Below are 26,171 nucleotides of genomic sequence, written 5' to 3' on the forward strand. Positions count from 1 at the left end.
AAAAGTAAAGTTGATTAACAATCTTACCAAAAGCCATTAAAAACCAGGGTATATATCTTAAACATAGTGTGATGAACTTCATGGTAGAACATTGTATATTAATACAATTAATATTTTGTCATAGGTGATAATACCATGTACTTGATATTAATTAATATTTTGTCATAGGTGATAATACCATGTACTTGATATTAAATAAAGCATCTCTATATGACATTTGTTCTGATGCTAGTGTTATTTCTGACTCATAGATAAGCTGCTTATTGTACAAGCCTCTATTGTCAATTTGTATAAGGTACATGCAGCATTAACTTTTCAATTAATATTGGACATTCAGGTGCTATTTTATCTGTTAAAAAAATGGATAATTCTATTGAACTTGATCTGTTTGTCAATTTTCTGTTCCGACTTAAATATGGAGTCAATCAATTCTTCTCATGCAAAGTAATAAATGTCAGGGTATTATGTAATTATGTCCATGTAGGAACTCTCAGAGTTCAGTACAAAAACGAAAAAAAATCTTGTTTTCACACATTACAACAGTTTATGTTCACTTGTTATTAAGGTTAAATACTCAAAACCATTATTGGGTAATACCGTATAGCGGGTTATTTTCGCGGATGTAAAATTTCGCGATTTTCATTGAACAAGGTATACGAAATATTTTGGCGGTTATTATTTTGGCGGATTAAAAACTTGTATTCATACCTTTGTATGTACACCTTTAATTTGGCGGAACTTATTTTGACGATTTTGTTCTATCCGCGAAAATAAGCGAAAATTTGCACCCCGCGAAAATAACCCGCTATACGGTAGTTTCCATTTCAATTTTAACTACATATGAGCTAATTCTAATTTCTATGCCCCACCTACGATAGTAGAGGGGACTTATGTTTTCTGGTCTGTAGGTCCTTTCGTTAGTCCATCCGTTCATCAGTCCATTTGTTCGTCTGTTCATCTGTCTGTTTGTCCCGCTACAGGTTAAAGTTTTTGATCAAGGTTTTTTTTTTTATGAAGTTGTAGTCTTATCCACTTGAAACTTAGTACACATGTTTCCTATGATATGATCATTCTAATTTTAATGCCAAATTAGAGTTTTTACCCCAATTTCATGGTACACTGAACATAGAAAATGATAGTGTGAGTGGGGCATTCTTGTACTTGGGACACATTCTTGTTGAGAATGTCCTATTTTGATATGATTGATCAGTGTATTATATGTTTTAGTCAGCCCTATTTTATTTACTAGATTTTCATTTTTTGTTCATAAGTCATACATCGATTAAGTGAAAACAAATCTGTGTTACCATCTAAAACTGAGGGAAACACATCAAGTATAAGAGGAAAACAAAGGAACAACACTGACAGGAACACTGAAGTGCAGCAAATCAACCAAAAATCCACCGTTCAACCAAAGCTTTTAAAATTTTAATATGTTGTTACTGTCAACTAAATGAAGGTCAAGTTCAATAATGGTGATTTTGACTTTTACCGTTCAGGAGTTATGGTTCTTGAAAGATTGAATAATGGAGTTTCCAGTCTTGTCCGTGCATTTACGCATGAACTATTCTACCAAAGCTTCCCAAATTTTAATATGTTGTTACCGATGACAAAATGGAGGTCAAGATCAATAATGATGATTTTGACTTTTACCGTTTAGGAGTTAGGGTTCTTGAAAGATTGAAAAATGGAGTTTCAAGTCGTGTCTGTGCATTTACCCATGAACTGTTCTACCAAAGCTTCCCAAATTTTAATATGTTGTTACTGATGACAAAATGGAGGTCAAGTTCAATAATGACGATTTTGATTTTTACCGTTCAGGAGTTATGGTTCTTGAAAGATTGAAAAATGGAGTTTCCAGTCGTGTCCGTGCATTTACGCATGAACTGTTCTACCAAAGCTTCCCAAATTTTAATATGTTGTTACCGATAACAAAATGGAGGTCAAGTCTGATAATGACGATTTTGACTTTTACCGTTCAGGAGTTATGGTTCTTTGAAAGTCGTAAAATGGCGTTTCCATTCACGCTGTTGCATTTACTCATGAACCTTTCAATCTAAGCTTTTCAAATTTTAATATGTTGATACTGACTACAAAATTAAGGTCAAATTTGATATTGACGATGTTCAATTTCACCATTCATCAGTAATGGTTCTTGTGATATTGCCAGGACACAAATAAATGTTAATAAATCCCGTTTGCTGTCGTTGTGACAGCCTCTTGTTACAAACTGTTTTCACCAAATTGAGAATGATTTGTTTTATTTTGACTGGAGTGATCGGAAGACATCTTATTGGAGTTGTTTCCCTTTGAAAATTTAAGATAGTCGATATGTTGGATAAATTCATAAGGTATAATTGGTAGAGGCCTACAGTCTTTTGATTTGAAGTCCTTGGTCCATTAAAAGGATATTGAGGTCAAGTTCAAAGGTCAAGGTCATGTTATAAATTTTGAATTTTGCTTGTTATCGTTATTTAAAAGAAACTAAAACAGTTAATGATATGATATGTTTGCCAAATTACTGTTTACAATAAGGCGCAACTTCAACCTATTCAGTCGAAGAATTTTGGTTGACCCTTATAGGAGTTTTCTCCCCTTATGTATTTGAAATCATTATTTCTCCACAACCATACAAGTGATTGACCTCTGACCTTCCAATTTGAGTTTAGTGACCCATGACCTTGAAATTGAGGTCAAAGTCAAAGGTCAAGGTCATGTTATAAATTTTTAATTTTACTTGTTATCGTTATTCAAAAGAAACTGTAACAGTTAATGATATGATGTGTTTGCCAAATTACTGTTAACAATAACGGACAACTTCAACCCATTTCAGTGGAAGTGTTTTGGTCAACCCTTATAAGAATCATCCCCTTTTGTATTTGAAATAGGTATTTCTCCACAACCATACAAGTGATTGACCTCGGGCCTTCCGATTTGAGATCACTGACCTTTGACCTTGAAATTGAAGTTAAGGTCAAAGGTCAACTTGACGTTCTAGATTTTGACCTTTGCTCTTAATTCTTTCTTGTTCATTATAAAACAATAAAGTCTCCTGCATATACCTATTAATCTTATTTTTTATATCAGTTTGAGGTACCAAATAACATCAACAAGGGTTACATTTTCTAGCATCTTTTTTTAAATTTCATTCTTATTATCAAGGTGGAAAGACCTTCAACTGTTCTCTGAAGAATTGGTTTTTAATTTTTTTATTATCATGTTTCAGTTTTGGCAGATTTTTCTTAAAATATACTTTTCTTATACTTAAAGATTAGATTTAAAAAACCAAAAACATTTCAAAATCACCACACTATTGTTTAAATTAACAGCTTTAAACATCAACAACCACAAGATCACTTAAACAGTTAAAGGGCCCAGAACACATTAAAGCCTTAAAACACTATATTTTTGAAAAGGTGCTCTTATTATAATTGGTTTATATTTACTTTTGAATTAGTGTAATATATATGTCGTGTACAAGTTGCGATTTTGTACAGGTTATAACATGTACAAAAATATTGTACATGTTATAACTTGTATAATGCAAAAATACAAGTTATAACATGTACAAAAGTACCTCATACATGTTATAACCTGTACAAAATATTGCTTTAAAATGGTTTTAACTTGTACAAAATTTAAAATAAATCTTAATGAAGTAAAATATACATTTAAATTTACCAATGCATAAAGAACAACAATGAATAGGCCACAAAGTGTCTTTTTCTGTAAAGGACAATGATCACAAAATTTCAGAAATATATGTTTCATGACTTATGTTGGCACAATGCGATTTCATGTAATTGTATGTTTCATGCAGTCCATCATGGCTTAAATAAGTGTGAAACTATTTACTAAAAGCTTGCATTCCTCAATGACAATTATAATTAGATACTAGTAACTAAATTCTTCCAAAAAGTTTAAGAACGATTCCTAATAATTTTGGGAAAAACTCCCTCTCGATTTTATAGCATGCAAAAACTAAAACAATGTCTTATATGCTTACTCTGTAAAAGCAAGAGAAAGCTAAAATAGTTTGCATTGGACCATGCTTCATTATCAATATCTTTGGATCTTCTCTTCAACATTTTTGGCCTTCAGCATGACTTATGTAAATTTATAACTTAATTTTTGTTTATAAACTATAAGATCATTGCATGAGGCGAATGTCATTTTGATGTTTTAAATATATATCCTCTACTTTGAAAGCATGTATTTGTTGCCTTTGGATCCGATGTTGTCTGCTCCATGGGAAGGTTGTTGTCTTTTAACCACATACCCCATTTCAATTCCAAATTGTATTTGTAGACACATCTATCCTGGCCATCCTCTTATGTCTTTTAGTGTCAACTAGAAAGAAAGTATTTTACTATTGCCTTCAGAGTGGACACTCACAATTATAATTCATCAAATAAAGATATGTCCATAGATAGTCATAAGAGGATCATAAGACATGTCCTAAGATATATCTTATGAGAGGTCTTAGGAATGCTTCGTAATACCGACCCCTAGACATTAACTGTTTCAAAAAAGGACAAAACACAATAACATGAAGGAATAATAAAAACGTTATGAAAATGTTATTGAGGTCAATATCGTCTGTTGCGATATTAGAAAAATATCCTTATTTTTCGATTTTGTACAAGTTAAAACCATTTTTAAGCAATATTTTGTACAGGTTATAACATGTATGAGGTACTTTTGTACATGTTATAACTTGTATTTTTGCATTATACAAGTTATAACATGTACAATATTTTTGTACATGTTATAACGTGTACAAAATCACAACTTGTACACGACATATATATATATAAAAAATTGGTTCAGTGAATCTATGTTAATTATGTTTCAAACTTATCAATAAGAAATGAAGATCAAGTATGTTCACCTTAATGATTTATTTTGATTGTTATTTCAGGTTAATTCATCCATTCATGTCTCAGGTTATTGAACATCAAACAGTCACAAAACACAAGGTAAGTCTGTTTGTTGATGTATAACCGTTGTAGGTAGAATTTAACAGAACAAACCAAACTTTACAAACCAATAAATGTATATGAATTTTATTTTGTTTTCTTGAAATGCATATAAATATATATAAGTCCTTTGTTAGTTTATGTATAATTGTCACTTTGTTTAGATTCTTTTGTTACCTATTTTTTTCAAAATTTTTCAAATTTTAATTTTGAAAAGTTTCAAGAAGAAATCTTCACTTGCACATTACTGTGCAATAGATTTGTTAGATCTTTGACCATATTAATTTTGTAACAAAAACCTATATTATGTCAATTTTTTTTATCACAATCCAAATTCAGACACTGACAGAATCAAGCTTGAATATTGTGACCAAATTTGCCCCAACTGTTCAGGGATTAACCACTGGGGTCGTATAAAGTTGCACCCTGCAGAGCACCTGGTTCTACATTGGCTAGAGGTATAGAGGGATTGTAGAGATCTCAAAAACCATGTTTAACCCCGCCACATTTTTGGGCCTGTCCCAATTCAGGAGCCTCTGGCCTTTGTTAGTCTTGTATAATTTTTAATATTTGTTTCTTGTGTATTATTTGGAGTTAAGTATGACGTCCATTATCATTGAACTAGTAACATATTTGTAAAGGGGCCAACTGAAGGACTCCTCTGGGAGTGCAGGAGTTTCTCACTGCATAGAAGACCCATTGATGGCCATCGCTGTTGTCTGCTCTATGGTTGGGTTGTTGTCTCTTTGACGCATTTCCCATTTCCGTTCTCAAATTTATAAGAAGATGTAATATGAGTGCAAATAAGACAACTCTCCATTCAAGTCACAATTTAAAATTTAATACTAAACCATAACGCATTTTGTCTCGAATATGTATGAAATAATTGCCACTGGACGTTACACACAGCAATAAATCAGTCCATCAGAATCCGTCAAGATTTTGTGATGTACATGTAGGTTACTTTAAGAAAGTACTCATCTTATTTGTAAAGAGGTTTGGTGAAATAAAAGCCTGCTTTTTTCCCTATCAATTAACCTTGGAAATTCACAAATTCAAAGTGATGTTGGTGCCATAAATTTTCTTTTTGTTTTCTGTCATATATATCATGTGAAAATTAAACATGCAACAACTGTCATAGTATAAAATACAAAAATAATATTTGACACAGAACTGATAAATTAATGAAATATGTGTAAATAAGGTACCAGGTACATCAAGTTTCTAAGTTTTAAGTTTTATTATGAATTATAAAAATAAAAACATCCCACATTTGACTACATAACATCAATTATTCCATGAAATTGTATAATATGTACATGAAAAAACAGCATCTGTTTAATAATAATTAAAGACTAGAATCCCAATATTTGAGATATTAATGATTGTATTTCCATTGATTCGTCATTACTGGGATGAAATTTCACTGGTTTTCTACCATTTATAGCTCAATATCTAGATACATATATAAATAAAGGTATCCTTTTCTAGGGTAATTAATAAAATGAATTGACATTTTGATTACGGTAATTACAAGGGTAAAGTTTTCATTGTTCCCACATGTTTGCTGCAACTGATAAATTTCTGATTTTACTAAGAAATTTTAATGATTTATTTTATTTTAATATTTTCTTTGATATCTGAAAATAACTCATCAGAAAATAGTTCCCAACTGGATGAGTTCTTGCAGCTTTTAGATTTTAATGAATCCTAATTGTTTATTCCCAACAGAAATTTGTCACCATTATTGGGATTTTATTTGTGCTATAGTCCAATAGATCATTGTCTCATGAAATTATATTATTTGATTAAAAATTATTAGGATTCGGGATTGTTTAGGCCTAAGATTTGAACTTTGTAAGGTTTTTTGTACTAAATTTATGTTAAAAAAACAAACTTCGTGAAATATCTCCAGTTTAAGCCTTAAACTTTAAGGTGAAAAAACTTAAATATTTTAAAAGTATAATTTTATTCAAGTTCAAATGACTTGTTTATTATCTGCAATTTACAGGTAAAATTACTGAAAAGTGCAATTTAGTGTGTGGTTTTCTGTTATATTTGTATCAGAAAATATCTCACATTTGGGGATCCACAAAAATATTTTAGGCTATTATAAATATATCAAATGTAACTATTTTTCTGGAAAAAATGAAGTTGATCCATGCATGTTAGGATACTTTCTCAGAAGACATTGGAATTGAGCAAATACTTTACTATAACTCCTGAAATTTTTCAAATAAAGCTTTAGTCCTATTACATGGGAAAATTCTTTTTTTGTCATACCCCTAGGAAGTTTCAAAGCAAGATTCCATATGCATTGACTAATGCTGTTGCCAACGTTAGCAGCTTCATTGGAGATAACAATGTTATAGTTTTTAATAAGTTAGATTAAATAGAACCACTAATGGTCAGTCAATGATATTTGGCATGTGGATATATTAGCTTTAGCACATCTCATTTCCATGGAGATTATTTGTCCTTGCTCCCTCAGTAATGGTTTAACTTTGGATTAGTTTACAAGCTAATGTTTGTGTGAAGGCTAGTTTATGATGAACCACTAATGATAAGTCAATGATATATGGTATCATTTGTATTAGCAGTTACACATCTCATTTCCATGGAGATCATATGGCCCCTCCCTTTTGTTATGGTTCATGAAAGGACAAAGTTCACACAAGGCCAAATAGGGCCCTGAATTTTAAGTTTGCATTTTTCTGTCAAAACTTCATACTTCTGCATGAGCAGTTTTCTCAAAGTTTATTTTTTTTACAGAATTTTTATAACTGAACAATCTTGTTATATTTTATTATATTTTGTTAATTTTAAAGTCAGTAGGTCCATTGTCCATTAACCCAGCATTAGCATTACTTATTACTAGGGTATTTTGTTTCGGTTATTTTTTTTAATTTATAAATATGCTTTCTACAGGCAAGTAGCCAGAAATTTTCATGGGAAAAGGGGGGGGGGGGGGGGTGTATTTGGACTCATGAACTCAACTTTAACAGTCACAATTCAAACAGAATGTTGACTTGAACAGTGCTTATTTGGTTTCAAGGGGGCAGGTTTTGTCCCCCCTGGCTACGGGTATGTTCTATAAGTATGTTTTGAACCCAGTTGCAGCTCTTCTGAAAGATTTGATAAAATCTTCAGTTGTCCATTCAATTGGAGAAAATATTTGTTCACATGCAATGACATGTCTTTTGACCGACATGTTTTAAATTTGATTGATTGTTCTACCATTTTAGGAGATTGTTGCTTATTTAAATTTCTGTGGTGAATCATAGGAGAAGAGTGATTTATATCACTTTTTAGGTTATCTGTCTCCAAAAGTAGATGAATGTCTAACAATATGTAAAGATCTGAATGTTGATACTGTAGAAAAAGAAATGAATAAATTTAACAGAGATCAACAAAAACCATAAAACAAGTGTTGAACATTTCATGCAAAATCTATTCTAGTTTTTACTTGTCATATAATTTTGGTATTTTTTTTGTCACAAATTAATACACCATATTCTTTCTTTTCAATTATAATACAGACCCATTTATTTATTGGTTCCTATTATAAAAATAATATACCCTAATGCTCTGGCACATGGTCACAACTCAGCCAAAGAGCCTCTTGTTCATCTTGAATTTTCATATATTTCTTGTTGGAGAAGTTAAGCTACTTGTAGATGTTAAGAATGCATTTTAGAGGCCTAATGAAGAAATACATGAAATAATTCATGATCTGTTGTATTTTGTACTTACTTTGGTTAGGTTACCGTTAAAATTAAAGTACACTGTTTATACAGTTTAATTAGCCACTTATAATATTTGTTCTTAGAAAAGTTAAAGTTTATTTTAGATAGAATCTAAATACAGTAGTCTATAGATTATCATTACACAAGGAAGTGTATACATAGGGTCCTTTAACTTATCAGGAAATGAATACACGTCTCAAACTTTTTATATATCTTAACAATTGTTTATTACTTCTTGATTTGGTGACATGAATTTTCTTGTAATACGTACAGGTAAGGATTATCTACGTTCTATGATACATTGAAACATATGTCATTAAATATTGTAAGTAATATTATGCAACTTTAATTTATTTGCATTAAATATTGTTTTTAGTAAAATTGATTACAACTTCCCTGATGTGTATTAGATACATGTAGTTAGCCAGCATGTCTTAATCTTAATGTATTTAACATATCGGTAGGATTGAATAATAATTACAATTTACTTACATGCAGTAAGTTGATTTTTTTAAAAGTACACATTAGATACTAAATAAAGTTACATTTAATTTGAATTCACTTTAGTGTATTATTTAAAACTTTATTTATAAACACTTTTATATTTGAATGTAAATAGTCACACTGTTCCATTATAAAGGATTATTAAGTTGAAAGAGAAAGTATAGAAGCCATCAAATGGCAGTTTTCATACGACCGCAAAATTTGTTTGGATTGTATAATGGTATCAGATGTCGTCTGCGTCATCGTCTGCATCGTCGTCCAAAGACACATTTGATTTCTAGACTATAACTTTAGTTTAAGGGAATGAATCTTTATGAAATTTAATGAGAATGTTCAATACTACAAAAGGAAGGTTGGGATTGATTTTGGGGATGATGGTTCAAACCCTTTAGGAAAAAAGGGTCCATAAGGGACCCAAAATCAGCATTTCCTACTTTCAGGATAATAAATTGTGTATAAAGTGGCCAAAAAGAAGCATTTTTGTAGTTTCTGGATAATCACTTGTGTGAAAGTGTATGGATCTCTCTGACATTGTACCACAAGGTTTCATATCACAAAAGGAAGGCTGGGATTAAGTTTGGGGGTAAGTGCCCAATTCATGCTGGAATTAGAGGCCAAAAAGGGCCAAAAACAAGCATTTTTTTTCTAGTTTCCAGACAATAACTTGTGTTTAAGAATATGGATCTCTCTGAAATTGTACCACAAGGTTCCATACTACAAAGGAAGGCTGGGATTGGGTGTGGGGGTAATTGCTCCAATTAGGGATTCAAAAACTTTGGGGGTTCTAATTTTTTCAAGGGGTTCAAATTATTTTTTTCAAAATTTTCAATTTTCAAGAAGAATCGTTAATGTACAGTATTGCGCAATAGTTTTGTAAGATCTTGACATTTATTTTGTGTCAGAAACCTATACTTTGTCAACAAATTGATCAGAATCCAAATTCAGACAGTATCAAGCTTGAATATTGTGTCCAAATTTGCCCCAACTGTTCAGGGTTCAACCTCTGCGGTCGTATCAGGCTGTGCTCAGCAAAGCAATTTATTTATTTTTTTGTTTAACTTTTCAATGTTAATTATGATCTCTCTCTAAAATAAAGATATTCCTTTATTTGGAGGTTTATGTGAAATAGAAGGTCTGAGAAATGTTTATAATTTTGTATGTTAGCTTAATAAGAATAAGTAACTGAAGGTATTTTTTTTTTTATGTGCATTTAATGCAGTTTGGCAACTAAAAAAGATTTTTGAAAACATATGTGATTATTCTCCATCCTCTTGTCAAGTATCTTTATTGTTTCCAATATTTGTTTTGTCGTACTGATAGAGTTGTGGAATAATTTAGGAGCTACATTTACAGCTGTTTAGGAAATACTGTTGAAAGATAAGCAAACTCCATTTCATAGTCATATAACCATTAAAATTATCAAGTCATGGAAATCCATGGAGATTGCAGACATATTGTCTGTAATTGGGAATTCTCATATCTAAATTGGTAAACTATTCCAATTTAACAATTAGAAAGACATGGTTGTAAATTATTTAAAGAAATGTTTGAAAGCAGATAACTGTTTTAAAGCAGATATTCGTCACATTATTTAAAAACAGTACATTACGATTTATTATAGATGTCTGTCTGTAGTTGTATTCCTGTTATCCTAAAGTGGAAGCATTGTTAACTAGTTATTATCATCATATCAATAGAACTAATCTAGTCATTTCAAATTTCCTTTAAATGTCCCATTTTTGATTTTGATGTATTCTGTGGCCTGATTTGGCAAAATAAAATTTTGAATGTATTTCTGATGAGCTAATTCATGTAATTACTGATTACAAAATAATTCAGTCCTCAGGGTACGCTGTCATGCTCTTAGAACTCTGGTTACTAATTATCCGACATTTTATACTGTCAGCATGCAATTAAAAGATTATAGAGCATGAAGCTTCGTAAATTAATTTCTTACCAGTAATGCGCTAAATGTAGACATGTATTGTAAAACAGCGATAACCGAATGACGTGAGAGTTGATCAGATTTAAGGAAAGTCCTGTGTAGGAGAATTGATTTATTATTGTTTAGTTTATCAATGTGATAGTTCATACTTAAAAGTCGAAAAAGATACAGCATGATTCCAACATGGGAAGAAAAAAATGTCATTAAGAGCTTAATTTTTCTTACTTTTCATAAGTAGTACTATCTTATGGGACGAAACAGACTTAAAAAGTCAATATTGGAAATATAAAACCATTGTCCTTCTTCATAGCTTTATTTTATAGGAAAGGAAAATTGTGAATATGTAACGAAAATCGGTCATAGTATATTTATTTTGATGTGAAACTCCAGTTGTCTTTCCCTGTTAATTGTGTTTCTATATGTATACAAGTTTCTCCATAGTTGGAGCACCATCTATTACTTAAAACACCCCTAATTTTGGTATAGTCTTGATTTTCACCCCTTCACGTATAATGGACCGTTCCATATCGTAGTATATAAGGCAGCTCAAGACAGAGAAACTTGGTCAGTTTTATGTGGACCATTGAACAGTTAACTAGGATTAAATATTCCAACTGGTAAGTAGAGTGGCTTTAGTGATTCAAAGGATATAAATTATAGTGTTTGGATTTATATGTGAATATTTCGAATAGTGATTGTGTTATAAAGTGAACTTATATAATAAGTTATTGTACAGTGAAAGTACAAGGTGTATACTTGCTTGTGTTGCAAGTTGTTACATTGTGACGTGTATTAGTGAGAATACATTGTGAAATCTTGCTGGTGTTGCAAGTTGTTATATTGTGGAAGTGTTTAAGTGAAAGTGCACTGTGTTTAAATCTTACCAGTTTGGAATATATTCATTTCGTTCGGATTCATAGTGATAATTAGTGTGTGAGTTGAGCTGTGTTCATATACATTCCTTGTGCATTGAAGCATTGTGCAAGTGTTTTTGTGTCGCTGTGTTATAGTGGTTTATTGAATATTCAAAGGTGATATTACAAATTGGTGGATATTGTTAATAGATGTTGTATATATGTGATAATGTGTTTATACGTTTTGTGTGATATAAATTGATGCATGTTGCATAGTAATCCGTTGGTGACATTGTGTAATAAAGTGTTTGATGCATGTTGCATAGTAATCCGTTGGTGACATTGTGTAATAAAGTGTCTGATGCATGTTGCATAGTGATATATTAGTGACATTGTGAATACTCAGGCTTAATACATGTTGCAAAGTGATTGCATAGTGACATTGTGTGTATATATTCTATAATAAGGCATTGTGTTTATACAAAGTGAATGAGGAACTTCACCTTGTAATTTAGTTTATGTGCATTGTGTAGCTTATATATTTGACATTGTGAATTCATTTAAGGGTGTGTTAAATGTTTTAAATAGGACAACTTGTTGTGGTGCAAATTTAGGTTGAACACTTGAAATCCTGAATTATTCAGATACGGATCCATTGATCGCCCGGTTACACGTTACAAATTTGGTGGCAGCGGTGGGATTTCATGTGTTGATTTTGCTACTGTAAATATTTATATGATTGAACCAGTTGTAATATGATAGTTGTGTTTGTAGTCAAAGTCTTGTACATTTTAGTAAGAAGGAACATTTAGTCAGTTGACATGGCAGAAAATCTGTTTGATTTGGAAATTGGACATCAAGTGAAATTGAAAACTTGGAATATTGTTTCAGACAAATTTTTGTGCAAATTCATCCTCTTATTCTTTACAAAAGGAAAATGATTCAGGAATTAAAGATGGTGTTGAATTAATAAGATATACTGTAGTGTTTGGAAGAAAGTAACCGTGAGCATGAAAAGAGGAAGCATTTTGGGGTAAAGGATCAATGTATATGTGTATATAGATAGTTTTGTAGTGTATATAGTGTACATAGTTACTTAATTCGAGTCCGTCGGATGGGGACGTTAAATCCGAGGCCCCATGTACAGGAATATGTCACGCCCTGTGCATGTAAAAGACCCCTCCTGCAGATTTCGTTAAGAGAAGGCTCCTTGGGGCCGATGCAGAGGCAAAATTTGTTAGGAACTTGTCAAATTAATTCTTTGGTAGTGACACTCAAAATTACAGACGGTAAAAGGAAAAAGGTTTATGTTGGAAACAGATATTTTGAAGTGGGAAGTTTTAAAAAGTTTTATTCGGACAAAAGGAAAAATCTGGTGAATAGTGTTTGTGTATAGGAAGAAAGTTTAATGTGTTTTGATATGGCTGACAGGAATTAGGACATAGGTAGACTTTGTTTCTACGGGTTGTGCCTTGTGATGTCATCAGTTAAGACCTGATGGACAAAATGGTAGGCTGACGTTGTGGTCAGCAGGTATGTCCAATGGAAATAGTGACTGCACTATGGTAGGAGTTTGGGTATGAAAAATGGCCACTTTGATAGATGATTTATCAGCATGTCAGATATATTCAAGGAGTCATGCGAGGACGCATGATTTTTGAGGCGTGGGTAGTGTAACGAAAATCGGTCATAGTATATTTATTTTGATGTGAAACTCCAGTTGTCTTTCCCTGTTAATTGTGTTTCTATATGTATACAAGTTTCTCCATAGTTGGAGCACCATCTATTACTTAAAACACCCCTAATTTTGGTATAGTCTTGATTTTCACCCCTTCACGTATAATGGACCGTTCCATATCGTAGTATATAAGGCAGCTCAAGACAGAGAAACTTGGTCAGTTTTATGTGGACCATTGAACAGTTAACTAGGATTAAATATTCCAACTGGTAAGTAGAGTGGCTTTAGTGATTCAAAGGATATAAATTATAGTGTTTGGATTTATATGTGAATATTTCGAATAGTGATTGTGTTATAAAGTGAACTTATATAATAAGTTATTGTACAGTGAAAGTACAAGGTGTATACTTGCTTGTGTTGCAAGTTGTTACATTGTGACGTGTATTAGTGAGAATACATTGTGAAATCTTGCTGGTGTTGCAAGTTGTTATATTGTGGAAGTGTTTAAGTGAAAGTGCACTGTGTTTAAATCTTACCAGTTTGGAATATATTCATTTCGTTCGGATTCATAGTGATAATTAGTGTGTGAGTTGAGCTGTGTTCATATACATTCCTTGTGCATTGAAGCATTGTGCAAGTGTTTTTGTGTCGCTGTGTTATAGTGGTTTATTGAATATTCAAAGGTGATATTACAAATTGGTGGATATTGTTAATAGATGTTGTATATATGTGATAATGTGTTTATACGTTTTGTGTGATATAAATTGATGCATGTTGCATAGTAATCCGTTGGTGACATTGTGTAATAAAGTGTTTGATGCATGTTGCATAGTAATCCGTTGGTGACATTGTGTAATAAAGTGTCTGATGCATGTTGCATAGTGATATATTAGTGACATTGTGAATACTCAGGCTTAATACATGTTGCAAAGTGATTGCATAGTGACATTGTGTGTATATATTCTATAATAAGGCATTGTGTTTATACAAAGTGAATGAGGAACTTCACCTTGTAATTTAGTTTATGTGCATTGTGTAGCTTATATATTTGACATTGTGAATTCATTTAAGGGTGTGTTAAATGTTTTAAATAGGACAACTTGTTGTGGTGCAAATTTAGGTTGAACACTTGAAATCCTGAATTATTCAGATACGGATCCATTGATCGCCCGGTTACACGTTACAAATACATGGTTAGTAGATTACGTTCTGTGTATTCCATTTGTAAGTTTAGTATATGATATATATATTGAATGATAAGTTATCTGAAGTTAGGTTTTAGGATGGAATTTTGATGCACATTTTCTTTATTATTGATGAAATTTGAGTTGGGGTTATATTTATTGATTTTGTAAGATTAATAATATTTGTTTTTTTGCAATGAAGTTTTTTTGAGAATCAAAGGAAGATGAATTATCTGAATCTAAGACTAGAGGTAAGTTTCTGTATCATGAGTTTTCGTTTTGGGGAATGAAGTTTCAAACTTTTTCTCCTATTTAAGATTTTGTTTTATCTCTTTTCATTCATCATAAATATTTGCAGAAACAACTTGTAAACATTCAATTACATGTGATTTGAAAAAAATGGTAATATTCATATAAATGAGGAGTTGTTATAAATGTAATTTAATGTAACCTTAATGATCCAGTTGTTATATTTCTCTTACTATGATCCCCACACACAGGAGAACACTGGTTGTAAGGCATTTAAAATTATTTGAATTAAATTTGATAATGCTGTCCTTTTCATGTCATTGTTACGAGGTATGGATTTTTGCTAATTATTGAAGGCCTTAAAGTGATTTTGATTTTGTGTGTTAATTTCTATTTCATATTGATATTTAGTTTTTACTCATTGTCAGTCATACTACATCTACTTAAAAATAGTAACACCAGCAATATTTTTGTTGATATTTGTTATCCTAGTATTCTAGTATTTCATATTATGATTTGAAAATAACAACCCTATGAAGAATTTCTAGGCATTGAATCCTATGTATTTAATGACAACATCCTGTTGGTGAGGAGATGATAAATAGTTGACTTGAATGTGGTCAGATTTTTACATATACTCAGGATAGGGCTGACAAAGTTGTTGTGAAGAAGTATTTACTTGAATCATTTCCTGAATTAATTAATTACAGATATTAAATGTTACATGTATCACTGGAAATAAACTGATAACACTAGGAATGTCACAAAATATTGGAGTGAGAGAAGATATAAAAAAGATGTACGTGGTATGAATGCCAATGAGACAACTATCCACAAAAGACCAAAATGACACAGACATTATACTACAGGTCACCGTACGGCCTTCAACAATGAGCAAAGCCCATACCACATAGTCAGCTATAAAAGGTCCCCATAAGACAATGTAAAACAATTCAAACAAGAAAACTAATGGCCTTATTTATGTAAAAAAATGAACGAAAAACAAATATGTAACACATAAACAAACGACAACCACTGAATTTACTGGCTCCTGACTTGGGACAAGTACAAACATAAATAATGTGGCGGGGTTAAACGTAGCGGTATCCCAACCCTCCCCTAACCTGGGACAGTGGTATAACAGTACAACATAAGAACGAACTATAAAAAATCAAAGAGGCAATTTTAAAGGTAGTTTAATGATACATTTGTATATGGCAATAGTTGTAAGACTATAGTGCCATTTAAGTAAGGCTAATATAAACAGTAAGCAAAAGTAACAATAAACAGGTCACTATTCAAGATCCTTTACCATCCACACTGTTTAAAGAAACGTCATATAATACATAGGTATTTGATCAAAACAATATAAAATCATATATTATATCAGTGTAAAACAGAAAAAAAAGGGAATCCATGGCAAAAATAAGAATGGCTTTTTTAACTGGAACTATACGTTTCGCTCCAAAATTAAACTATATGCATTTTTATTGAAATTTGGGAAAAGGGCAATATGAAGACTCATATCCACCAATAAAAGTATCAACTGTTAAATCCTATAATTCAGTTATAAAGTTATTGAAGGAAACTTTTGTTCATTTCGCACATAATTATAGTCTAAAGGTGATATTGGAGACAAAACATATGGCATATGATATTAAAATGTGGTATACAGGACTTTCGTTTTGAGTAATGAATTGAAAGAATTGCACTTTTGGGATATGTAATATTGCTAATCCAACTTTTTCTCCCCCCCAAAAAACCTTAAATGCGCACAGAACATTGAAACTTTGAAAGAAATTAAAATATCTGCTTTCCACAATAATTTATTCAACAGCTGCTTCATTTTCAATAACAGGTACATATATAAAAAGGTTATGCATATTGTTGTAAGTTATAAATTGAGATATACAAGTAAATTTGTCATAGAACCTGTAAGTTTTTTCAATTATTTTTAGTTTGCGTTTATATCATCTTTTAACTAGACATTTGCATTTTAACTCACAAAATACCATTGAAATGCTGTAAGACACATTTGTTGTTTTTCAGTTACTATTATCAGAAAAAGAAATTACAATTACCAAACCAAAAAAATGCCATAGAGTTATGATTATCATTTCAAATTTTTCAACAGTAATTTTTAAATTGCTTAGACAATTCCAGTGCACCGTTACAATTCAAATATGATGTAATGCTATAGAAAAACCTTGCAGCTGAGTAACTTTTGACAAAAACATGCTACATTTGAGAAAAATGACTGTAAAGATTTTACTTTTATCTACCATCGCCATATTGGGATAGTCGTAATTCCAGTTATGGTTATCACTTTAATACCATGCAGTAATGTATATAGTCATTGGCACTCACACCACATCTTCCTATATCTATTAGCATAAAGTTTGTTCAGCTGTATTCTAGGTATTATATTTTCTTTCTTTTTAATATTTTAATCCTTTTGAAAAGTTATGGTCATTTTATTAGACAAATATTTCTAAATTTTTAATACTCATAACATCTTTTTACTTGAGGTTCTTGACCTATTGGAATGAATTTTGATTAAAAATTTAAAGTATAAATTAAAGATAGTTGAATAGATTGTACTTAATTTCCCATTTGTAAGGTTTAAGCAGTTAGTTTTTATGTCTAAACACAGTTTGAGGATGAAGAAAGTCTAAACACAGTCCAAGGATAATACACAAGTTTTCTCTAAATGACTTTTAGAAGGACCAGCATCTTTGTTAAAAGAATGCTTGCTCATTATAAACAAGATGGCGTACTTCAAGGACGCAGTGAAGGACAGGCTAAGGTCATCACTTGAATAAAGGGAAGGAAGGAAAGGCTATATGTTTTCCTTTTGAAATAAAATAATCAACTAACAATCAAATGTATACAATATTTAGACAGGAAAAATACTTTAATTTGTGGCAACCAAAATAAAGATTTTGCTCCAATTATTATCCTTATTATCTTATTACGGTACTATTTTTTTTGGCCAAAGTTTGACCTTGCCTGTGCATACTTCCAAAAATGATTAGACAAAAACCCTTTTTTATGCTCCACCTACCATAGTAGAAAGCATTATGTTTTCTGGTCTGTGTGTCCGTTCGTCCCGCTTCAGGTTCAAGTTTTTGGTCAAGGTAGTTTTTGATGAAGCTGAAGTCAAATCAATTTGAAACTTAGTACACTTGTTGCTTATGATATGATCTTTCTAATTTTTCAAGCCAAATTATACTTTTGTCCCCAATTTCACGGTCCACTGAACACAGAAAATGATAGTGCAGGTGGGGCATCCATGTACTTTGGACACATTCTTGTTTAAATTATATGTTCTTGTATTTGTTCCATACATCTTATAGAATTTTTGACTGATTTGGATCAAAGTGATCAGGTGAAATTTTATGGGAGTTATAGACTGTTATCAAATGAATTTGTTGTTATGTTTTTTTGTAACTCATCAACTGTTAGCCCTATAACCCATGGGTCTTTTTATTTGAATCCCCTGGGTCCTAACTTAGAAAATAAGGTCAAGGTAAAAAGTGAAGGTCATGTTTTCAAATTTGTATTTTCTTTGTTTTAGCGTTTTCTCTGACACTTTTAAAGATATATATAAATGAATGATTGCTAAATGTTTGACCTATTATGATAAGGATATGGTACATTTGGTCTGAAACAATCCAATCATGCAATGACATCTTATAGGAGTCACTGCCCCTGAATGTTTTAATTTAATATTATTTAACTTTTTTCATAATAACCCAATAGGATCTTTTGCAAAATTTTGGGGTGACATATGACCTTTAAAAAGGTGAACTGGAAGTGACTTCGAGGAAACTGAAAGTAGCCTTTTTTCACTTTTTTTCATGGAAAAGTACTTAAAATTCATATATTTTTTAACAACAGACATTAATTTATCATTTGAGACTGAAAGTGGCCTTTGATTAAATGGAAATGGCTAACTACCTCCTTTACTACAGTTATCATACAATACTAAAAGTGACATTGTCTAAAGCAGAAGTTGGCAATTATCTCCCTTTATTTAGGCAAAATTATAAAGAAACCATATATTTTGGGAATCAGTGAGAAAGAAGCTATGAGACCCAAAGTGACATTTTAATAACTGGCAGTACCACCTAAGCTCACTTATTTTACACAAAAGTATAGACAAATCATTTATTAATTAATGAGTATGAAGAAACATATGATTGGACACCAATAGTAACTTTCAAAAAAACGGAAGCAGCTTCTATCAATTATTTAGAAAATTGATGTTGAAATACCTTCAATTGCTCTTTTTAACAATTGGTTTTTATTAATATTTTATTTCTATTTTGAAAAAATGTTTTGTCCCTTTTATTTGTATAAGTTTTACATGTGTGAACATATTGAATTACAATAATTCTCTGGTTGACATATATTATAGTTTTTATTGAAAGTGTCTTGTTTAAAACTACAGTCTAATCACTGTTAAATAATTGACCAAGTGAAGTGAAACAACCTATGTCATTAGAGAAAGTCTTAAATTTCAAACTAAACAATAAAATAGATATAGATAAAATGTAACAGTTAAAGGTCTTATTGTTGTAGATATATAGTTGTTGACAGTTTCGAAAAAAGACACACAAATAAGAGACCTACAAAAAATGAATAGATATACGGACTGATTTATATTAAAGATATAAGATTTAGAAAAATCATCAATGTGGTCCTTTTTGATTGAATTTAGTAGATTTTATGTACTAGATAGCATACAGTACTGTTAAATAACTAAAAAGGCAGAGTTGATGACTTGCTTTGATTTTTTGCTGAAATGACAAAATGTATTGTTTTGTCCCCAAATAATGACAGAGAATTTGAATGTTGATTTCTTAAAGATTTATGCATTTATCCTGGGACACTACTTTGATTTACCTGAGCAATTAAACGACTGCCATGAAACTATGAAGTATAGAGAGAGCTTGTATATAAAACCGATTGATGGAAGAATCTTTTTGTAGTTTCCCATAGCTCAACAGTGACTTTTCCATTTCTGGTTACAACAGTTTCAGAGTAATCTCAAGTCCCTTTTAACCATTAACTGATACCAAGTAAATCTTAGTGGTAATCTTCAGCACATTATGCCATTGTGTACCTCTAATTGATCAACATTGATTATTTTCTGTTCTTTTTCACAAGATTATATTGTTTCCATTTCTGTAAGAAACCTTTCCCCAACTCAGTCACCCTTACAATGATTGGACATAATTGAACCATTGATGAAACTTAAGTACCTCTTGAATTGTGCTATCTATAATGCCTTTTATTCTATCCAACTGATATATAGCTTAAGTTATAGGGTTTCCCATTTCGAAATGTCAATGTGGGCTGCGAGTGTAATAATTTGTGTTTTCTGCTCTCAGTATATCTAGTACCGGGTATATCAATAAACTATAGGATGACTTTTAAGAATTGCTACAATACCAACACAATACTTGTAACTGTTAAATGTAAAAAGTAGCATCATAATGTTGGCAATAATTACATATTGGATTTCTCTTATTCTTATTTTATAGACATATGGTATTATTATATAAATAATGTAAGTTGATAACATGTTATCTTTATTCCCTAATGAAAATTCAGTAGCAATTTACAAATTAATACAGATTTATTTATCATTTCATACATCAATTTCATTTAATGGTACATAGAATAAAATAGAAAATTTATATCAAACATATCAAACATCAGCTCTGTAGAACTTTTTGCTGACATAATTTACAATTGTACAAAAACTCATAGCAAGCTTTTGACAGAAAACTTCCATTTATGATAAAGTAGAAAACATGTAGTCCTAGTTTTTATTTCATTGTTATCATACAAACAGCACTTTAATGATTTGGCGTGGTATAACAGAATACCATTTGTTCATTGGTCATTCTGTTTGGTAATTGCACTTCCAATGATCTATTGCTTTAGAATTAAAACTTATATAAATCTTAATTAGAAGTATTACTTTTGTAGAAATAGCATCAATAGATATTAGATCCCCCTCATTCTGGGAATTAATAGTTAAATCAAACCAATTGTTAATGGTATGGTATTGGCTTTTTGTATTTAGTGTTTGATATATTGATCTTAGAAACAGTTCCAAGTAGAAAACGTGGAGTAACGGAAGTTTTAACATTGTTTTAACATTTGTTCTTTTTACAGGTAGGCAGTTTGTTTGTTCGTTTAAATTGAAGAAAAACCCTTTCAGCACTTTATGTGTACATAACATTTCTTAAATAGAAAATTGTTAAATTAAAGAATTTGAAAGTACTACAAAGACAAAGTACACAACATTTCTGAAATAGAATATTGTTAAATTAAAGAATTTAAAAGTACTACAATGGCGAAGTAATTATACACAGTAAGTTAGGTATATAATTATAACCGTTGAAAAAAACTGATCTATTTTAAAAAGTTATAAGTTTTCTCAGAGGAAACAAACAGCAAAGGAAAACCTGATGTTTAATATACCAACTAAAAGATAAATCAAACCTTTCAAATTTTAAAGACAGATTTATGAAAGAATTTCCATTATGTTTTATGTGTATGTAATTTTCATAAATATTATTGAACCTATAAATTGACATACATACTGTTAGATGTAAATGTCTTTAACATACATTGTTAAAAGTAACTTCAGATTTATTTGCTGATTCTTTTGGTGTAGATTTTTTTTACCATTATTGTTATCTTTTACTTTGTTGAACTGACAAATATTTGAAATCACATTTTCATTTTCGTCAAAGTAAAGCTAAGTAAAAAGTTAATATATGTCATCTTGTATAACATAGTAACTTTAGAAACCAATACAAAATATGGTTACCTAAGTGGCAGTTGTTCAACAACTTATTTGCTTCAGCCCTAAGTCACCACTACCATATTTTCCTAACAAACTGACCACCATTTAATGTTATATCAGTATTTAGAAAGTTGCCTTAAACCCAATCAATAAGTACTCTAATTTTTAGTGGTAGTAGATGGGTTGCTGTCCCATTTGATGATATACTCATCCATTTTTCGTCAGAAAGAATACTGGTATATTTTTAAATTTGATTGTTAGTTTAAAGATCAATTATCTAATAAAAAAAGAAGTGTTATGTAACTTATCAAATCATACATATTTAGTTAATATTGTTTCTATAAGCATCTTTATTATTAGCTATTATAATACTAAGTAGATTTACTGTGAGAACAGATGTCTAAGCTAACACCCATGTCTCACAAAATCTTTGATTACAACTATTGGAAACTCTAAAACAAATAATTGTGATTAAAATTGAATAAAGGTACACCCTATACAGCTTTAAGGTCTGTACATTTACTCTTTAAATTATAACTATGGGCACAGTTCCATTTTAAAGTGTCCAGTAATTATGAGAGTTTGTGGAAATCTAGTCACTATAGATCAAAATGTAAGCTTTAGATAAGAGATGTTCACAAAAGACAAAAAAATATGTTATTTCACAAACAAATTCAACAACTTAAGAATTTTGCCCAATACTTATTGCAGTATGCATACCTGTAGCCAGGTTGGGTCCGGGGGGTGGGTGTAAAAACTTTGTAAGAGTTCCTTCCCTTAAAACCAAAATGACCTTTTTGTACTGTTCTAACTGTTATTTCTAAAGCCGAATTTTTTTTTATCTGTACAGCTCTAAAGCTGTATACAATGAAGGGTGCAATTAGACAATGCTTCAAGAAAAGATGCCTGGGTAAAAACTAAGAAAACATTTTTTCATGACATTCTGTCTGTTGGTCTTTTTATTATATTTTTACTGTGAATTGGAAGATGAAGTTTGATGCTGTGTATTTTATTAATTAATTGAACATTGAAATGGCTATTAATTGGACATTAATATTGCTGAGTAAAAATAAAAACAACTAAAAACTATTGAAATCTAGATTGTCATGAAAAGTAATATGAGTAATAGCATCCAATTACATTATCATCAATAAAACATGTTACCATAGATTAATTGCTACCAATTTTACTGAATTTGATTTTGCATATATATTATTGGAAATATGTTTGATTTATTATAAAAAACTGTATTTTGATATATTGAATAAGAAGCAAATAAAAATGATAACATATAGTACTATCTGCTAAGTTAGGTAACTACTTAGTACAGGCATGATCAAAATGATGCATTTTGTCTTAAAACTTCCATTTTTAAAATATACAATTATTACTGAATTGTTGGTTGACAATAGAACATAACTTGCATTTTCTGGAAAGAACACACACAGAATCCTTACAATAGGTTCATATTTGTAAATAATGGCCTATATTTAATCTAATCTTTTGTCTTTGTTGGATAGCTGTCTCATTTATTGGCAAGCATAGTGACATACACAATACTAATTTACAACCTAGACTAAAAGATTTTGACAAATTTTACAGACACTTGACTATTGTTGAAGACTGTATTATCTCAAGATGTCTTTTGGCTATTTGGTCCGAGAACACAATTAATTCGTAGTGCATTTTTTTTAGAACATAAATGAAAATAAAAAAAATCCCACCTGCGCTTTCTCAAAGAAACTTTTACAGTGTGTTGTACTACTTTTGGGACAATTTATATCAAAATTATAGAAAACTTCATCGGCTCTAACTCAAAATATGGACAATTTTATGTTAAGGGCGTCTTGAAATCTTTTGACAGCTTCCAAAGTGCTCATTTTCAACCTTTTTCAGCTGGACCAAATCACTACTTTCCTTGAAAAATTCTGGACCCAAATTTTTTTACAGTGTAATTTCATCCCCCTACTTGCAATTTGAGGCATTAAACATGGAGAAATAAATTTGGAAAGGGTATAAAAATTAATGGCAAGCAACCCACTGTCAACACTAGGGACTATATTTGTGAACAACGAAAATCAAGGGACGACAATGGTGGTCTCAGACCATTTGTGTTGTTACTGCTATACTGTTGTGTTTCAGTCTCATTGAAGTGAACCCTGTAACTCCTTATCTTCACAAGTACTAACTATGCTACATGGATCTCAATAACATAAAAAATCATCTTTTCTGTAAAAACTTGTAGTAATTTGAGCCTTCAATGTTCAACAGTCTATATCAGTTGCAGAAACATATTACTGTAACTTCAGAAAATTGTAAAAAAATCGCAATCATAAATGTACAAAAAAAAAATGAGTTAGCATTACTTAAATCTGTGTATCATAGATATAGGAAGATTTGGTGTGAGTGCCAATGAGACAACTCTCCATCCAAATAACAATTTAAAAAAAAGTAAACCATTATAGGTCAATGTACGGCCTTCAACACAGAGCCTTGGCTCGTAACTATTTTTGATTGGCTGGTCCATGACTAAATACCATACATGTTGTTATAATTAGATTTGAACCATTTTTTTTATCATCATACATTTATTTTCCAGATTAAGAGACTACAAAGATGAAGAAACAAACAGATTCCCAAACTTACATACAAGCATGTCTTGTCTTCCTTGTTGTTATCTCTATGACAACAGCATCTGGTTACCATGACTACTGTATTATTGGTGCTGGACCAGGGGGCCTTCAGTTAGGATATTATTTGCAGCAACAGAATAGAGACTATATAATTTATGAACGTACAAATATTTCAGGTATGGTAGTACTGCAAAAAAAAATATAATATTTTGTTTTGTTTAATCAAGTCAGAACCCTGTCAATACACCTAATCGCTATTTGTCTGCCATGAAAGGACATCAGGAAGGTTTCGTTAAAATTTTCACCTCATAATAAAAAATATAAATAGAAAAGTGATTGTTGTATGCTGTCAATAGTTCAAGAGTAGCAGATTCACCGGACAAGTTGTGCAGATTTCCAAATAGTGTAGACACCTATCCTATGGTAGAGATGATTACCTTTAAATACATCTTTTGGTTATTTATTCTGAGTTGCTCATTAATACACACACTCCTTTGATTCATATTAACTGCAGGATATATTTAGATCATTTTAGCCCAATGTTAGTCTGTTTTGCTTTATTTGATTTCATAGTACTTGAAAGTCAAAGAGTTCTTTCAGCCAATATTTGGAATTCCAACCAAAATTAAGCCTTATTATTTTTTGTCCTGGCTTTTCTTTGTTATTCTATGATAATTGTCTAATGATTTCACAATAAGATATCATTGGTCTGTACTGTCAGTCTAACTCAAGTTCAAATTTCAAACATTTACCAATATGTTCTGATGACATATGATATCCCACTGAATGCAGTTTTTTTTCTCTCTCATATTAAACCATTTTGATAATGATAGAATGTATTCATAATGAATTGTATAGATGCCTTTGGTGACATACAAACTAATATATTTGATATATCTCTTAGACAAAAGAAATGTCATTTAATAGCTTTGATAACCTATGCTAAGCATACTGTTATTTAAAGTTAATACAAGGAAATTACCAGCCCACATACAAATGACCTAAGTTCTTATCAAATCTTGTTTTATTCACATATTTTACAATGCCTGTCTTAAAATGCAATCATCACATCTTATTTCCTGGATATCTATAGTATTACAATACCATTTGATAAAGAGCTCTAAAGATCAAGACAACTGGCGCTCCTATTTATGGCTCTGATCATATTAATGCCAAAACAGTTTTAATGTCTTCTGTAATTATGGTATTCCAAATATTCTTCATTGAAACATTCTCGAGGGATCTTGAATGAATTCTAGTGAGCATCAACTGCTAATGGAATACTCTAATACTGGGGATTTTTACGATGTAATAGTGACGAATTCTTCACTCAGTGATAAATTGGTAGTTTCACTTTCAGTTGAATTCACACTGTAAACTAAATTATTTCTCTGTTACGTTATATAAACTTTGTTTGAATCGAATTCATCAAGACAGAATCGTTTGATTTATTCTGAATTAAACATAAATTTTTGATTCCGTCAAAGTTAGAGGCGTTTTTGTTTGTTACGTTGTCACACTGAATGGTTTCTTGTATAAAACATTTGTTTTCATTAAGCTTGATTAAATAAAT

The 26,171-nt window shown here is 30.8% G+C and overlaps 1 protein-coding gene across 3 annotated transcripts in view; it reads left to right on the top strand.

Annotated features, from left to right (window-relative positions):
- LOC134725878 (FAD-dependent oxidoreductase domain-containing protein 2-like) overlaps nucleotides 1–26,171 on the top strand; it is a 60,506-nt gene that overhangs the window by 4,668 nt on the left and 29,667 nt on the right. Inside the window, exons 2-3 of one of the 3 annotated variants that reach the window (XM_063590131.1) lie at nucleotides 4,922–4,979; nucleotides 24,565–24,774. In XM_063590131.1, coding sequence (XP_063446201.1) covers nucleotides 24,582–24,774 — 193 coding nt within the window. In that variant the 5' untranslated portion in view covers nucleotides 4,922–4,979; nucleotides 24,565–24,581. Of the gene's footprint in view, nucleotides 1–4,921; nucleotides 4,980–8,862; nucleotides 8,999–9,202; nucleotides 9,223–24,564; nucleotides 24,775–26,171 lie in introns of those variants that run through there. The other 2 variants (XM_063590132.1, XM_063590133.1) reach the window with 2 other exon arrangements.

Source organism: Mytilus trossulus, chromosome 7 (assembly GCF_036588685.1).
Source record: "Mytilus trossulus isolate FHL-02 chromosome 7, PNRI_Mtr1.1.1.hap1, whole genome shotgun sequence".
Taxonomy (NCBI): Eukaryota; Metazoa; Mollusca; class Bivalvia; order Mytilida; family Mytilidae; genus Mytilus; species Mytilus trossulus.